Source organism: Girardinichthys multiradiatus, chromosome 8 (assembly GCF_021462225.1).
Source record: "Girardinichthys multiradiatus isolate DD_20200921_A chromosome 8, DD_fGirMul_XY1, whole genome shotgun sequence".
Classification (NCBI taxonomy): Eukaryota; Metazoa; Chordata; class Actinopteri; order Cyprinodontiformes; family Goodeidae; genus Girardinichthys; species Girardinichthys multiradiatus.
The window spans coordinates 7,030,856-7,049,403 of NC_061801.1; the positions used below are offsets into that span (position 1 = coordinate 7,030,856).

General features: G+C 38.3%; 1 protein-coding gene across 4 annotated transcripts in view; it reads right to left on the reverse strand.

Moving 5' to 3' along the window:
* The window catches only part of ogdhb (oxoglutarate dehydrogenase b), a 43,242-nt gene extending 25,503 nt beyond the window's left edge, over positions 1-17,739 (reverse strand). For 2 of the 4 annotated variants that reach the window (XR_007039291.1, XM_047372493.1), the window contains exons 1-8: positions 17,605-17,739; positions 15,749-15,852; positions 13,771-14,193; positions 10,358-10,546; positions 9,797-9,890; positions 3,264-3,379; positions 1,568-1,722; positions 1,331-1,477 (exon numbers count right to left, since the gene is read on the reverse strand). Coding sequence is in view for 3 of the 4 variants with exons in the window: in XM_047372493.1 (XP_047228449.1) it covers positions 1,331-1,477; positions 1,568-1,722; positions 3,264-3,379; positions 9,797-9,890; positions 10,358-10,546; positions 13,771-14,004 (935 nt within the window). In the remaining variant the exon portion in view is untranslated. Of the gene's footprint in view, positions 1-1,330; positions 1,478-1,567; positions 1,723-3,263; positions 3,380-9,796; positions 9,891-10,357; positions 10,547-13,770; positions 14,194-15,748; positions 15,853-17,452; positions 17,473-17,604 lie in introns of those variants that run through there. The other 2 variants (XM_047372494.1, XM_047372495.1) reach the window with 2 other exon arrangements.
* Between the last annotated feature and the right edge of the window lie 809 nt (positions 17,740-18,548).

The window sequence follows — 18,548 nt, forward strand, 5'->3', positions numbered from 1 at the left end:
TAGTGACGTAATGACATGGCTTTGACTTGGTAGGTTTGCGGTTGTGCCATGCTTGTTCCTTTACGGAAGGTAAACTGAACACTGTGGACTCTATCTGCTAATTAAGTGGCTAAAAAAAAGACTGGATTTTAATTATGGGTGTCAGAGTAAGGCCTAAATAGTTTCCAGTGAAACCTCTAAATATAAAACCATCTGAAAACAAAGTTTTAAAAATGCGAACAGCGCATGGCTGCCCAAATGAAAAATTTTCCTCCAAATATGCATGTCTAGAATCTAATTAGAAAGCCTGCAATCCAGAGCGTAAGCCAGCCCACTGAGCTTCTGTTTCTGGCTTTATTGTGCAAAACGACTGTTTGGTCCACATGCTGCAGCTACAAGTGCTACATCTTTCTCCTGTGTTGTTTTTCCTGCTTCTCCTTCAACTGATATCCCAAACCAGCTGACTACGAGTGGACTTCCAGAACCATCAGAGGTGTGTTCAAAAGCGTGCAAAGCATCTGTGCACAGCATCACCCAAACAAAGCTGTCTCACCTACCATCACAAATTATAGGACTTTTCCAAGCATTTTAAAGAACATTCAGAAGCAAGTGTCAGTGACGTGTTTTAAATTGCAAGTCAGTTTATGTGACTGGCATAAATCAGTGACACAATTTATGCCAGCGCTTTAATGTAGGATGTCTGTAAAGGCGAAAGTTCTCCATGTTATGATGGGTTTTGGGCCCAGTGCAGAAAGTCATAATAAAAGTTGAAAAAAATGAATGAAAAAATCAAAACAAAATTATCAACAAAAATTTAATAGAAACAAGACTCTCAACCATCTATATCATGTTTGACATAATGGAGATCTCATGGCTGTCCATGAGAAACTGTTCACCATCATTTATTGTTCCATCATTAATTCACCATACATTGCCTCTAGCTATATTATAATTTGAATTAATTACTGTATTATGCTGAAAATGTATGTGATTTTAATGCTGTGCATTGCTTTGGTGGGGAGTTGTTTTCAAGGGGTAAAAGCTGACTGTAAAAAATAAATAAAATTTGCATTTAGAGGTTCCACTGTAATTGTAAGAAAATATTGAAAACCATGAATCACTTTTCTTCCACTTCAGAATTATGCAAACATAATAAAATGCATTGACAGTTGTGGTTGTAACATGACAATAGGTGTAAATACTTTTCTGAGAGACTGTATGAAAAATACATTGAGCTTATGCACATTTATTTGTTTGGGATAAAATCTTCAGCTTGGTGAACTGAACAGATCTTTTAATGAGTAACAGAAAAAAAGTCTCCTTATGACACCGGCTGTAGCTTTCTCAGTACCTGTGAGGCATTCCCAGGATCACACTCTCCACTCCACACTGACTGGACTTGTCAATGATGGTCTTAAGGGCCGGGATGAGCGACTCGCAACCTTCCAAACCAAAACGTTTTTCTGAAGACCACTTCCGCTGAAGGAACTCCTCAAACCTGCCGACAGTTGTGACCCCAGATGCTTCACAGAATCAGGCATTGAGTTCTATTAGTTAGACTTGGAAAGTAAAGTACCGACAGACTAACCTGGTGGACCGGATCATTCTACCCAGCAAAGTCCTCTTCTCTTCCAAAGAAAACTGCATGATTCCCGGAGTTTCAAACTTCTGTCGGATCCACTGGCACTGCTCCATGTCATTTATAAACATGAACTCCACGCCAATATGCTGACAGTAGGCCATCTAGAAAACAGAGAGATGATTATGTCCTGGTTTGGATGCTCAAGCAGACTAAGGCTTGAGTCAGTGTCAGGTTACAGATAAAGGGTGGATGGGTTCTAATCTATCATTTAATTGTGTTTAAATACCTTTTTAAAAGTTTTTTTACTGACTTTCTGAGAGTCTCTCAACATTCTGCTGGATTTTTCCTGTTTAGTCCTGACCTTGAACCAGACCAGTTCATAAACAATTTTAAAAGCCACCCAACCCAGTGATTAAACCAGCGTTGCGTCTGCATGGAATTCCTTCTTAATGATTTTTTCAGGTAGTTTTTCTAATAGCCTTGGCTTCTGTGGAGTGTTGTAACTGTTCCTAGGATTGTGCTATTCTGGACAGAGATCTCAGAGGTTGTTCCTGGAAACTGCTGCAGCCAGTCTTCTAGTTTCACAGCCCCAAGTGCACCAAGGACCGTTGGCCCTGAGGGTTTGGCTCTCCACTTTTCTATTTTCTCTTTGAGTTCTTGGTATTTCCTGCATGTTCATGATCCTTCGTGTTGATGCTGCTGTCACTTGGGATCACGGTGTTTAGTAGTACTGCTCTTTTTTCAGTTTTGACCACTTCCACATTGTCTGGCTGATTAAATGTTTATCACATCCCGTAGGATCTTAGCCACTCAACCACTCTTGGTGGCGTCTCCCACTTTTAACTGTTTGATCTCATGCCTTGCTCGGCACAAATGTTCCTGTATATTATTCCAGCCACTTGGTCATGGCGCTCCCTGTACCCTTTGCCTGCCAGCATTTTACACTTATCAGGGGCATCATAGCACAACCTCCATCTTGGGTATGTCCGATGTGGTAGACTGCAGTCTCTATTGCTCTAGTGCTGGGAGTCTATTCTAATGAAGCCTTGAATGGTGCCACTGGAGTACAGCCTCCTCTAGCCATCAGTAGGACATTGTAATATCTACCACCACCACCACCTCAGTCTTAGTGTAGTGCAGTAAAATTTCTTTTGTTTTGCTTGTAAGTTATTTTTACACAATGCACTTTAGTTTTTTTTTCTCTCTATGACAGAGCAGACACATTTCATTGTTTTCTTATAGGAGGCACTTTTAGTTTTCTCAGACAGACAGCACAGTTGTGGATGCATGTCATTCTACAGCGGATGCCTTTGTGTTATTCTAAGTTCTTGCTGTTTGAATACCATGTTTTCTTAAGGCTAAATTGGGTTTTCCACAAATTCTACCTCCATCGCTTTTACCTAAGTGAAGTAAAGGGACCAACAAAAAATAGCTTGTCTTGCTTCTTTTTATGTACAAAAGTACTTAGTACTTTTACTTTCCCATTTATTGTGAACAATTTTCTGACTTTTCCACAAGTAGTTTTCTTATCAGTGACTTTCACTTTTACCAAAGTATAAGTCATTTTCTGTTATGGTATTTTACTTTTTTTTTTTTTTTTTGAGTACTTCAAACACCTCAGATAAATATAGACATGCTCCAAATAAAAACAAAACTTTCTTCATGTGTTGTGCATGCTTTCTTTATTTTAGCAAAACTCTACCTCGAGGCGGCGAATAATCTCTCTGAGTGGTAAAGCGCTCTCATTGCCGCCAATATAAGTGTTGGTGGGAAGCCGGAACACCTTGTCCAGGTCACTCTCGGCCAGTCCATACAAACCTGAACAAGAGATATGGAAGAAATGTTCTTCAACAGAATCTAACTGAATGTAAACCAGATCAGTGTACAGATGTGAAATGAAACAGATCTGAGAAAGATTACACACCTGAGACCGAAACAAACAAATGAGCGGGTAAAACAAATGGAAAAACCCAAAACAATACTAAATGTCTGCTATTGTCTTATGATCTAATATGACAGCTTTCATTAACTGCAGAATCCTGCTGACATGACTCCTTAGAGGAATAAAAGCCAAGTACCCCACTGGTGGGGTCAAACTTGTACCATTCTTGAATTACAGTCAGGGCTGCACAAAATCATTTTAAGAGGCGCAAATGGCCACCGAGCTGCACTTTGGACACCTCTGACCTAAGCTGTGTTTATCAGACTTTGAGATAACTTGCTGGACAAGGAACAGAAAGTCCTATGTTCAGGTCTCAGGGTTCTAATCAGCTGTGCAATAATAACTGTCCATTCTGTTTATAACTCCAACATTAATGTTATGGGCCTGTGAATTCCTTATCACTTTCTGGAAAGTAAATCAAATGAAGTGCTTCACGCAAACAAATAGGAATTTCCCCACTGATGTTGGAACATTTTCATGAAAAATAAAATTTAACCAGGCACTCTGATGAAGTTCTGATGCTGGGGGACAGTGTAATTAAATGTGTGGGTTAATACACCCAACAACTGAGCATTTAGACTTATCTTCTTGCAGCTTCGGCATACTTGAGCTTGGACTACAAAATCGCTGTGAGAAATAAAAAAGGGGAACATGTGAAACTGGTCAGCCGGAAGTCCATGACCTTGTTTAGCTGTTCCGCAGCAAATACTGTGACATAACAGTTTAGAAAACGTTATAGAGAATAGAGAAAATGGACTGAAAAATATGACCCAAACATAAATATATCCCCGTAACACCTGGAGAGACTAAATTCAACTTTTCTGCACTCCTACAGACCCCAAGTACGGAAAGTACAAGTAAAGAAATCTCAAGTATAGAAATCTTGAAGAACAGATGATCAAGGCCACTGTATACATCTTGTATATGAAAGCATAACTAATGTGCAATAAATATATAGTTTCTTTCAGAGCCGTATTTGCATTATCTGTGTCTTCTGTTTGATAACACTGGAGCATCTAACTGAGAACAAGATGGAGCAGACTGCCCAAACGTGGCTGTGTTAATATCCTGTGGACTATCAGCCTGTGATGTTGTAAAGAAACCTGTGTTTATCCAAAGCAAATCATGTCCTTGTTTACATTAAACACACACAAAGCAGGTTGTGTCTATGTGTAAATCAGCGCAGGCTGGTTGGGATGGGAGGGTGGATCCAAGGGGAAAGTGAAGTCTCTTCTGAAGGTTCTCTTTCTAAGCCTGGTCTCACATAAAAAAATACTTCTGGTAGACGGTGAAAGTTAACCCAGCGATGGATCTAATGACAAGACATTAATGATGAAAAATAGAAAAACACTGGATAAATAAATATGACCTCATTAGCTGAGGAGGAAAGGTTCTCTTAAGTCTAATTTGAATGCACTAATAGTTAAAAAAGAGAGTACTCCACTGAGATGGACTGGATTACCAAGACAGAAATTAATAGAGAACAGGGACTTCTTTTTTCTACTTCAGAATAAAGGTGAAACATTTCATTAGATTTAGTCTGAGGGAAGGAAAAAATAGAGCCCCAACACATGCAGACGTGCTGACCAAAAGAATTCCAACAAATCAAATGATTTTTTTCTTATAAAATGTGTGTTTATATAATACTTTTTATCTTGGATAAAACCTTTCAAGAAAAAGCTTCTCATTGGGTGCTTTGGAAATATAGACACATTTGTTAGTGGTTTAGAACATAACCACTGTAAACCAGTTAGAACACCGTTATATTTCTCAGTTTTACTGGTCTCTTGACAGTATGTTATGGGATGGACTACTCCCCTCTTCAATTTCCTCCATTACTACTGGTGGCTCGGAGCAAACGTTGAGAGCGATGAAAAAAAAGCTGATGACAAATTTTAATTTTAGTTTATTTTATACCTGAAAGCATTATTTCACATTGCCATGTGCACTACACAACACACTGAATCGAAGAAAGGAAAAATAATATGATGTCCTAAAACAAAATTATGGACGTACTGAATGTCTTGCAGTATTACTCTGTACTGTACTGGCAGAGCCTTGTGAAAACTGTCATACCACTTGAGGTTTTTTTTTGTTTTACATTACAGCACCAACCTCAGTCTTCTGGAGCTTTTTTTTGGAATTTCATAAATGATACAGCAACGCACTACACTGTATATTTTTGAGGTGGATATAAAAAGAATGCATGTATGATGATCATTAGTATTCAGCTCCCTTGAATTAATAAATTCCTTTTGCTGCAATCTACAGACTGACATTTTAGTCCACTCTTCTTTCCAGAAAACTTGAAGCTCACCTAATTTAATAGACTGGGCCATTCTAACACATACACGTTTTGATCTAAACCATTCCAGTGTAGCTCTGGCGGGAAGTTTAGGGTTGTTGCCCTGCTAGAAGGTGGACATCTGCAAATGATCTGTAGCCTCTAACAGATTTTCTTCCAGCATTGCCTGTATTTAGCTCCATTCATCTTACCATCAACTCTGACCAGCTTCCCCGTCCCTGCCTAAGACAAAAAGCATCCTCATAGCATGGTGCCAGTGTGTTTAGGGTGGTGTGCAATGTTATTTTTGTACCACAACTAGTTTTTGCACAAAGGCCAATGTTGGTCCCATCTGATCAGACCCCCCCCTTCCACATGTTTGTTCTGTCTCCTACATGGCTTGCTGCAAACAGTATTGTTTTCAACTAAATTATGCAATACTTTGTGATGGAGTATCATATAGTATCTTAACGAAATAAATCGAACTTCATGGTAGTAACAAGACAGAAAGTGGAAAAGTTTAAGGCTTATGTATATGTTTGCAAGGATGTGTATATGTTATATGCTGGAGTGATGTTGCTTAGCTATGTTCGTTTTTAAACTACTGGCCACGAATGTCTCTACCACTAATAAATATACGGCCTCACTATAACATGGAATTGAAGCATATCTCCAACTCATTTCAGACAATAAAAATTAAAAAGACTCGCCACAAGCAGAACTGTTGGCTTGGTGTCCATGTCCAACATCCACCAATCACACTGCACAGAAAATGTAGGAGGTACAAAGTGACAAACACTCAAACTGCTGGTTGAGTATCCAGTAAATCTCCACACATAATTCCAGGTCCAAGCACTGACCAATTCTCTGACCTCTGTGAACCTCTCACTGAAAATGAACAATACCACAAGTAACCATGGAAACATCCTATTAGAGGTCATAACAATCACCTGGTTGTGAACTCAGAGGCCCAAGCTTTAGATCAGGCACAATGGCAGCATGTGTAACACTGAACAGCAAACGCACACCTTTTACTTTGTTCTAACTCTTTACAGCATTGCAACAATGCAGATAAATTGATGCCATTTAACACGATATAGGAGTCAGGTGTGGACACCATGTTTGCAGTAACATAAGTGACGTCAATAACTACAGAGAAGAAAGTGCTTTTAAAATCATGTTGTCAAATGTTTCCTCAGAAAACTTCACCTTATCAAGTATTCTTTGAAAACAAACAGCCTAATCTGCAGTATGTTTTCAGCAGCAAGCTGTATTTATCAGGAAAGTACACATTCAGACTTTGGTAAAACCGAGAACACACACAGTGATCTCTAAGAGGACACATTAGCACCACTGTGACTAAACTGCTGACAGCAGCATGATAACATGCTAAGCCTATTTCAGCCAATGCGTCGTAAAGCAAGCAGTCTTATCTCACAGGGAACATGGTTTTCTGTACAGGATGTTCTAAAACAACTGCAGTGGCAAAATGCCATGTGATAAATGAAAAATAAAATAAAATAAAAAATTTGAAATTCAAAATGAATGTCCCATAAAGTTGCACTAAGAGCTTACAATTTAGATAACCCATAATCTACTATAAATAATGTTCTCAAATTATTACAATCCTACCCTGGTGCTATGATTACAATAAAATTACATGAATGTGTGCCTTTTTTCAGCAAATAACCAAGACTTTTACAGGGAAAGAGTAAAAAACATCATGTACTACACATAGAATTAGATTAAACTTAGCATTATGCTTTACTTAAGGAGGTAATTGAAGGAGTAACGTGTAGTGTTTGATCTAAGGCTGAGAAATAAATTTAGATTTTTGGCAATTTTGGCTCCAAAAGAATCACAAAACACCACAATTTCCTAGAAATATTTTTTTTAATTATTTTATCCGATTCAAGTTTTGCAAGTATGCTATTATACCGTATTGTTTCACATCTGATGTGCATTTCTGCTCCTTTAAAGACTGAACCCACCTGAGTCAGTGGTGGTTTAAAAAGTCAGCAGAAGCAAAGATGCCAGAAACAGAAGAGAAGCAGTGCAAGCGGTGTCCACGTGGTGGGTATAAACTAATGTCCCGTAGTAGACAGTACCATGTTATTATCTGCAAAAAGTCAGAAATGCTAGGACCAAACCTGCCAAGGTACAATATAGGGGACAAAGACCAGCACCTGAGGTGGTAACAGTAGCAGCATTAAGTCAAAAAGTAAAGATAAGGGTTGAGTCAGGCCATATGTGTTGGAACACTCCAAGACGCAGATTTAAAATTCATGATGCGCAACATTTGCTACTTAGTGCTATCTGCACCACTCAGGAACACAACTAATCTGCTCAAGGACCTAAAATTTAAGCTGACTGATTCATGAGCAAATATTTCAGGAATGTATTGAATATATTTTTTATGCGTTTTAATTTAGTATTTAATCCTGATTTTATGGACACACTAGTTTGTTTTACATAAATATAAAACACTCATAAATTCTAAAGTTGCTCCTAAAATCAGCCCTCTCTCATATGAGTGTGACAAATTGAGTTCTTTAAGCCAATTTAGATTTCCTTTGTTAATACTGTTTTATAATAGAAACATAGGTAACTGTAGTTGTACCGAGACTTTGAGCTACATTAATTTGTATCATATGAGTAAAAGGTTAAATAAGCAGATCTAGGTGCTCACTGGATCTTTTTAAATGTGGGTGTCTGTGTTGTATGTTCATGATGGTTCATGATGGTGATGTGGTCTTAAGTGTTAAATAAAAGATTCCATGGTAAGCTAGTAGGTTGTAATGTACAGTGCCTTGCAAAAGTATTCGGACTTCTGCTAGGCACTGGATTTTCATTTAATAGAACACAAAGCAGTACAAAACGTGGAAGAAAATAATGATGGTTTTTGAAATATTTTTAAAATATATAGTGTATTTTTATGTATTTGTATTCAGTCCCTCTGAATAGATGCTCTGTGGAACCACCTTCAATCATGATTACAGCTATTGGTGAATGTCTTTACCTGCTTTGATCAGACTGACATTTTTGCCTCTTCTTACAGAATAGCTCAAACTCATCAGATTGGATGGAGAGCAACTATAAACAGTATTTAAGCCCTACCACAGATTCCACACTGGATTTAGGTTTGTACTGGGCCGTAACACAGGAATATGATTTGATCCAAGCTGTATGATTATGGTTATTGTCCTGCTGGAAGGTGAACCTCCATCCTAGTCCACTAACAGGTTTTCTTCCAGGATTTACCTGTATTTAGCGCCATCCCTCTTCCATCCATGAACATTTTCCCTCTTGCCGCAGAAAAAAAAGGATCCCCACAGTCTGATGCTGCCACCACTATCTTTTTTTCCCTGGGGATTTTGTATCAGGGTCATATGCAATGTCTTTTTGCACCAAAAATAGCGTTTTGTATTTAGGTCAAAAAGTTTAATTTGGGCTTCATCTGATCAGATCGCCTTCTTCCATTTCAACAATGGCTTTCTTCTCACCCCTTTTTCATAAAGACCAAAAAGGAAAAGATTTAGTGAGAGCAAAACTATATGTAGACCTGTCAATAGATTCCCCCTTCTGAGGTGAGGATTGCTGCAGCTCCTCCAGAGTAAGAGGGAGCCTCTTGGCTACTTCTCTGATTAATGCTCTCTTTGGATGGCCAAGTATTGGTATGTTTGCTGTTGTGCTATACTCTTTCCATGTTCACATGGATTGAACAGAGCTCTGTGAGGTGTTCAAAGCTTGGCATATTGTTCTTTAACATAACCCTGCTTGAAACTTCTCTACAACTTTACCCCAGACCTGTCTGCTGCTCTTATGTAACAAACTAAAAAGCAAAGCAGAATAAGTATTATTTTCACATAAAAAACAATAAAAACATACAATCTGTGTAACATAGGACCATATTGCAAGCAATGAAAAAGAATGAGACAGACACTTAGTGAAGCAAAAAGAAGAGTGAAAAGTAAAAAGACCAAGCATGATGCTGGATTGTTTTTCTCACCAACATTTTGAAAACCAACAGTACACGGAGCATCATCAAAGTCCACACAGCTGATACCAAGAGGGTCCAGCTTCGCAATGTGATGGCCCCGTACCTACAAACAGGAAAACAAAGTCATGGGGTCATACAGCAGGTTAGGCTTTCTAAAACCCATCCCAGCACCCAGCAGGTCACCTTCATGATGTGAACATCCAGGTCAGGGTTTACTGTCTGAATATCAGCAGTGGGTTAAACAAGCTGCCTGCATCACCCTGAGACAGCTTTCTGCCTGAACAAAGTACTTTAAATCTGAAACGTTTGTGTATGTCTGATACATTCACAGCCTAGATGAAAACAGCCTTTATGCAACTTTAAATCTCACCAAATGATATTTCATGAACACAAACAGTTGCATCAATGTTTTTGCCTTTTTCTGAGACATACAGCCTTAAAATATGTTATGCTTTATTGTATCGGAGAAAAATGCTAAGTATAAGATATTAGGAAGTTTGCTGTTAATTTGAAACATTCCAGAAATCTTGCAATTACAAGATAAGATTTCAAGCATTTATGATATGATACCTGGTAGGCTCTAATCAGTGACTGCACTGCTAGATGGTCCTTCACCAGCTTCTCCACATTGGGCCGAGCTCCCACCAGTGCCTGGATACTGGTCACTCCGTCAGAAGGTGCACTAAGCGGTGGAGGGCTTTGGTAGGCTGCACCAGGTGGCGCTCCAGCGTTTGCGTTCCGGAAAAAAATATCCCAAGACTGTAAAAGGAGAAAGGAGACCAGTTTCACATTTGTTGTACGTCTGCTCAGCTCAACAACTGGCAAAGTTTGTTTGTTGCTGATGGGCTGAGACGGCATCTGACAACAAATGGTAGGAGGACACAGACAGGTTCATACACCATCCATAAAAAGGTTCAGTCTGAATTTTTAGCGCTGTTCTGATCAAGTAGCCATTGACAGACGTTGTTTCAGTTAGATAGTAGATAGATTTTTGATGATGCAAAGTAATTTGATTGGTGATCACTAAGATGGTGAATCTAGAGAGATCAGGTCAAATTTGTGATTGGCATTATATTATGTCATATCTGTGTGCTATGAAATCATATCCAACACAGGAAAAATGTATAAATAAGTAACTTTATACATATATAGTTGCCATTTGTGGTAGCTATGCTTTTGGTTTTGAGTAATGCAAGATTATGTACAGTACAAATCTGTGATATATTGTCAGTGTTGAACCATATTCATTTCCAGGGCGCCATAATATCAGAAACACTATTACTGAATATGGCAATGATAATATTGGTAAGGATTAACTTCCATTTTCCTGACTCTTTTCTTTTTCTTCATTACAATTTTCCTCACAACTCTTTATGAGCTCTGGCATCTCAGTCACTAAAAATAAACATCAAATGTAGGCATCACAGATAGTGAACGTATATCAAATAGATTCCTTGCATGCAAACTTTTGAGAATATTGAAATATCAAATTCTATCAAATATTGCATTCAAGCAGTCTTTTGTGATTACCATAGTTTGTGCAGCTCTATAAATGAACTAATGTCAAAAAGGATCTTTGGTTTCAGTTAAATGTACAGGCTGTGTGCTTGCTCACTACCTCCACACTCTGCAACAGTCAGGCAGGGCGGAGTTGCAGCTTAAATATGTTGCCCAATAACGACTGTCATCTTTGCAGTGGTAATTTCATCAAATATCTTTCAATAACCTCTGAATGTAAAGCACTACAGATGGAACCGTTCCTCAAAGTAGGTATTCTGAACTTAAAAAAAGCAACAACAGGATTATATTGACTATTATTAATTTATTAGAAAAGGTATTCGCAAAATATGAGACACAACTCACAGTACGAAAGGATCATCCGGCCCATAAAGCGGTACACTGTATTTCTGTCACACAATCTGTCTGATGCAAACAAGGCTGATCTTTGAGAATGCAACGCTGTTAACTTTGACAGTGATTTATATAACATACATAAATAAGGGCAGACTTTTAAGATCTAAACTCAGCTTTCAACACATTTAGCAGATAGCTTTGTGAATCTGGGGTTTGTCCTGAAAAGAACTTTTTGGCTTTAGGAAACAACCCTCCTTCCAAGTTTGGAAAGTCCATGTTTTCTCATCTGCTCCCAAACTAAAAATCAGAGTATGAGTAACCAAAATAAACTCTTTATTTGCAGTTCCAGTGGTTTGTATCTTATATAATTAGTGATAATTAGTTAGAGACATAGTTAGTTAGAGACATAGTAAATGCCACTGGTTTTTCAAATGCAAACTGGAACACAGCTAAGCTAGGTGTGACAAGATTTCTAGATCAGAGTTCTTACTCCTAAGGCAAACACTAGTTTTCAGAATCACCGGTTCTAAAATCTAGTTCGGTACCCCAAACGGACTCCGAACAGCGTTGGTGGAAAAGCTGTCCTCAGTTCAGTGGCAAACATGCGCCTGTCCTAGTTTTTTGGAACATGTTGCAGGCAACATATAAAAAATGAGTGAATATTTGCAACACAAAACCCCCCAAAAAAGAAGGTTTATCAGTTTGAACATTAAATATCTTTTCTTTGTAGTGTAATCAGTTGCATATAGGTTGAACAGGATTTGGAAATAATTATTTTCTGTTTTTAGTTACGTTTTACACAACGCCCAATGTCAATGGAATTGGGATTGTATTGTTGCCAGTGTATCACATATCACTGCTTTAGCTTCATAATGACGCACTACTTTGTGTTGGTCTATGGCATGAAATCCCAGTAAAATACTTTGAGGTTGTTGGTTGTAACGTGACATAATGTGAAAGATTCAAGGGGTTATAAATAATGCAAGGTACTGTGTGTTTTGTTTTATTGTTCATATGTGCGTCATAATGACATGGTTCATGCCAGCTCTCTTTATTTTCACCAACACAACAAAGCTTGTTGTAATAATAACATGTTTTAAGGTATGTTAATAAGCATTTTAGAAAAAAAAAAAAAACCTTTCAACTTAAACTTAAAGCAGACAAAATATTTTCCGAAGAAGAATCAAACTAATCATTTAATAACACTTAATTTTGAGCTTGTGGTTAAATATTTAAACATGCTCTCACACAAAAAAACAGGTGGAAGAACACAGCTATTTGAGTAAACTTTAGCCTACTGAATTCTGTTTGTCCCTAGCATCTCAGTTGGGTTTTTTCCACGGCCGTATGGAATCAGTACAAAGGGCTTGGTCTGGATGTGATGATAAATGTGCAAAGGTAAGCAGATACAGGCGGGTTAACAGTGCATTTTACTGGAAGGTCATGTTCCCTGGTTTTTGCCTTTAAGGCAGAGTCTACTTAGAGAGAATTTGCCAGTCAGATAAAGCAGCTGGGAGAAAAGTCATAAAGACAAACATTTTTGTTGTTAAACAGTGTACTATTTTTTACTGACCTTCTCTCCATGACAAATGTCTTGCTACTATGCTAACATTCTTTTAAGTATTTTAATGTACACATTCAGTTTTTAATTTTCTGACTGTTCCTGTGACTTATGTCTTTGTTTTTGTGAGGTGACCTCGAGTGTCCTGAAAGGCATCAACAAATAAAATTTATTATTAACATTACTCTGTTATAATAAAAGCCTATTTATGACTGCTGCATATTATCTCTTTTTATATAGTACATTCGATTTCGGATTTTCCTATGATATACCAAATAAAGTTAAAATGCTCCAAAAGAACATAATGTAAGAAAATGTCAGAAACCTGAACCTTATTATTAAGGAGCTAATGAATAATCAGATGTTTTTGAAGGTTTCATTTCAAACCTGTAAATTAGGCAGGTTTAATCAGCTTTACTATCTCTTTGGTTAGTCTGCAAAGAGTAACATGGACAGTTATGACAGTTTTGAACACGTGGGCATCTGCAAACATGGAATTTCAGGTTTCTCTTCATTGGCATTAGATGCAATCATATGACATTAAACTCATCTCATAAAGCTTCAGTACCTTATGCACATTCCTGGGATCCTCCAGCCATGCATAGTACAGCTCCTCCACATAGTTAGAACTGGTTCCATTGAGAAACGGTTCAGCAGCCACAGACGCATTCAGGCTTCTCACAGGCTGAAACGTTCTAATGTCTCCTTCCAGTGCCGACAGTCGGGACTGTGCCAGGCTCTGGGCTGTCTGTGCAGACGTTAAAGGCCAAAGCCTTGCAACTGTAGTCCTTAAGCGATGCATTACTGCAGATTAGCCGCAGTTCCTCACGCCACACCTCTTGTCTTGGAAGCAGGATGCAGCAGTACTATTGCAAGCAAGGAGAAACCCGCAACCTGAATTCTTCTCCAGTTCCTAGTGGTGGTTTTAAAAGCTGATGTTAGATTTCTCCCAGATGTTGTTCCTTGCTCTTTCCACAGGCTGCAGTTGAGTCTAAAAGGACACAAGTTTATTAAGCTCTCCCAAATAAGCACAATAAACAGCAAAGAAAACAGCACGGTGGCACTAAAACAAATGTTACTCTTCCCAAAATGTTTTCCAACCTTTTAGAGTTGACCAATGAGGAAATGATTCTAAACTGCACAGTTAACAATAAAACATAATAATTTAATTTAGAAAATGACTTTTGTGAGAATATCTGAAATTTTTCAATTTGCGCCCCTGGATTTGACTCAAGGACAGAAGCTTTAGCTACGTATTCACTTACATCTAGACTCCACTCAGACATGGCACTAACATTCATCGTGGGTAATCTGATCACATCGGGACAGAAAAGAATAAAGGCATGAACCTCCATCCATCTATTTTCTATACCCACTACTCCCATACAGGATCGCAGGGAGCTGGTGCCTTACTCCAGCAGTCTATGTGCGAGAGGCGGGGTACACCCTGGACAGGTCGCCAGTCCATCACAGGGCAACACAGGACAAACAACCATACACACACGCTCATACCTAAGGTCCATTAAGATGGACCAATTAAGAAGCAAACTCCATGCAGAAAGACCCCCGGCCGGGAGTCGAACCCAGAACCTTCTTGTTGCCAGGCAACAGTGCTACCTACTGCATCATAATGCAGCCTGGTATAGGTGGGTGAGATTTCTTGGATTGCTTTTACAGATTCTACTACTTTCTTTGTTCCATGCTAAATACAGACCAAACTCTCAGCAATGGGTCATACACACTGAAGGTGTGTAGAGTGGCTGACTGGGGACAAGGAGCATTCAGGTGTTTTACTGCTCTGAAGCTTTAAAAGGAAAGGTCAAAATCTTTGGTGTCTGTTCACTGATGCGGAGCTCTGTGAAGGCGAACATTACCTTTTTTTTTTTTTTTTAATAAAGGCAAACACTCATTGGAGTTGCCATAACACTCTCTGACACATCAGATCTCTACATGAACACACACAGAAAGCATCCCAAACATAGTCCACAGAGACCACACAGATCACTAGACTTCACCAGCGGAGAGCTTGGAAGAAGAAAAATGCCGAAAGGCATCTCTGGTTGGAGCACAGTGGCACAGTGGATCTCAGCCAGATGCCGCTGATGTGAGTTATTTCAGCTGAAATTAATACAATTTGCATCACACACTACTGCATTTCACAGCTTCTCAAGCACAATAATGAGGATGATTTTAGGTTTTTCTTAAATGCAATTTGGAAGAATTTTACCCATGTTGACAGCCCACTGTGTAATGTAGGTACGTGTTAATTTACATGTGACACAGGTAACTGAGATCGGACCACTCTAGACACAGGTTAACACCAGGTCTAACTGGGTCTAGGTGCTGAGATCTGAACAGCTTTGCTATACAATTGAACAATCTGGCCACCTGCATCCAAATGGGAGAGGATGCATGAAGGCCTGGGCAAATACAAGATTCTCACCTTTATTGCAACATGGTATTAATATTTTTTTTTTTTTATAAATGTGTATTATGATCCTATTATTTTCATTTTATTCACAAATAAAATGATAAATCATACTCACAATCACAGCTTTCATAATGTCCACTCGAGATGTAACGGTACACAAAAATTCCGGATAAGAATGTATCCCGGTTTTAGAGTCACGATTTGGTACCTTTCCATACACTTCAATCAACAAAAATAAATAAAAATGTGTAATTATTTTTCACTTCAGTCGGCAGTAAAAGAATCACTTTCAATTTCTGAAATTAATCTGATTTTATGATGTCTAAAACCAAAACAAGTGGAAAGTATAGAACTGACTGGAGTGCATAGATAGACGGACGGACGGACGGACGGACGGACGGACAGACAGACAGACAGACAGACAGACAGACAGATAGATAGATAGATAGATAGATAGATAGATAGATAGATAGATAGATAGATAGATAGATTATACAACAATATAAACACTTGATGTTGAGGTTTGTGAAACTTTTAAATAAGACTAAGCTCATATCTGAGAATAAAGCATGTTGAAATCACTTTGGAGTTGTTTTCGTATTTCCACAACCTAGCTGTACCTGAATGCAGCTGGAAAATTTCTCATCAACTGAGATTCTGCCGACTTGCTTCTTTTACGATGTACGAGTTTAGGCTAATTCGATGATACAGTTAGCTGGATTTGGATGTCAGCTGTTTTTTCTCCAGCATCTGTGATGTTTACAGTCGGCTGGAAGTTGTTTCAGGTGAGTCATTCTGGGAGTGTTCTCTGTTTTGTTTTGGTGTCACTTTTTACAGAGCGTTGCTTTGCGCAGTTCCAGATACTCTGCATGTGTTTAGTTATACCACAAGGCTGTACCAGATATTTCCGGTACAAATACGCGTACCGTTGCACCCCTAATGTCCACAATAACATTTATCTATTGATATTCGCTTTTATTACATGGACAAGGGCTAAAATCTATGGTAAAATCTTGCTAAATTTAGAAGTCATTTTGTACTGCCTAATGCACAGGATATTCTTTTTGCCATTTTGGTCTTTATAGAATAACATCCATATAACAAGCTAATTTAGCTGGTTAAGTACTCATGTATCTGCCAGGTAGTCAGTAAGCAGTAGACAAGGTTGTCCTTCATGTAAATAAGGGAAAAGTGTAGGAGACCTCCTTCAGCCAGCTGACAAGCAGTGCATAGCAACAGGGTGGAGGATGTTACGCTATGATCCATGCAGCTAGAGAAAACTCTGGTCACTCTGGTACTTTCTCTGGCATCTCATTAAAATTACTTTAAACTGTAGGAATGAGATGACAGAAAACTGTTTTAAATCCCTCCTGGTAGCGGAAATCAGCCCATGCTTCAGGTATATCAAAACCAGATCTAAAAAAACCTACTGCTCCATTTTTAAATGACTGGAAATGTCATCAAGTGCAGCATTATAGATCATTACAGTTCAAACACAATTAAATGAATGATTTCTAAATTAACGGCGTTTGGTTTGTTGTTCAATATGTTCGGGGTGTTTTTATGACATAATAAACTTTTTCAAAACATTTCAATAAATAATGAAAAAATTAAACTACTGTTGTACAATACTTATATGTTTTTGAGGTTATATGCTTGTATTATCAAAAAAGGGGTCAGTAGCTAAAGATTGCGTCGCTCCAGATAAACTTAAATCGAAACCTTAAAATTAAACATCTCAATTTATTATTATGTATGTACTCTAAAAGGGACAACGGGACCCAGAAATTATATAGCAGATGAGTCAAATATAACTAACCTTATACCAGAAGTTTGCTCGAGAACCTCCAAACTAACCGGAAGGTCACGTGCAGGAACCTTTTAATTTTGATGCTTTCTTTTTTATTTTTAGAAAAGTTAAACCCAAACTCAAACTTGAGGCGAACATGTTCTTATACTCCGTTTTGCTACCTGGTTCTGCGGGTTTCCTGGTACTTCCCTCGGGCTCTCCCTCCGCCGCCTCCCTGTTCAGCAGCTGCCTGCTACTGCTTTGAATGACGAACAGCAAGCGGGGTCCAGAGCGCGAGCAGCACGCGTGAGAGCGCGCGCGGATGTTTGTTGAAGAGCTGCGCGCACCACGGCTCAATCACTTCGTTTCTAAATTGCGTCATGCGATGATGTCAGAACGACAAGTGAGGTTGGGGTGAAAAAAAATGACAGAGAAACTAAAAGATAAAGAAATAATGTCTTGTCAAGACCCCTAGTGTATGTAAAGAAGCGGCAAAGTAAGTCTCTAAAAAATAAAGAAAAAAACAGAAAAATAATCATGTCGTCATCGCTAAAGGTCTTTATGTAAAAAAAAAAAAAAAAACTATGTAACGTTTATGTATTTGTTGTTCTGTATTAGGGGCTAATTAAATATTCTACCCCTACAAAGATAGTTGGATTTTATTCACAGTGGACCACAAAAGCAAGAAGACAAGTGACTTCCAGATTTGAATGATCAGCTTCAGAAAACAGGACTGTGAAAGAAAACAAAAAAGCCCAAACAACAGTGCTGGGAGGTTTACAAAAGATTGACCAAAAACATATGTTGATAAAAAAAGCTCTTATTCTTACAATCAAATAGTAAGGCAATTCAGACCCTTAAAAACAAAAAATCTACATGTAAAATAGTGCAGTAAATACACTATCACAAATCAATTCAAGTGGTGAAGACAACTTCTTAAGGTAAGATTTAAATCAGACTATGAGAATTAAAAGCTGCACTGTGTCTGCCCATCTCACACTAACAAGAAACAATCTTCTATAATCCTACATTTGATTTACACCTCTAAGACACTCCTAGAGATGTGCACCTCTACCATACAATCAGAAACAAGTTCTCCAAAGTACTAGAAAAGCCTCTGAGTTTG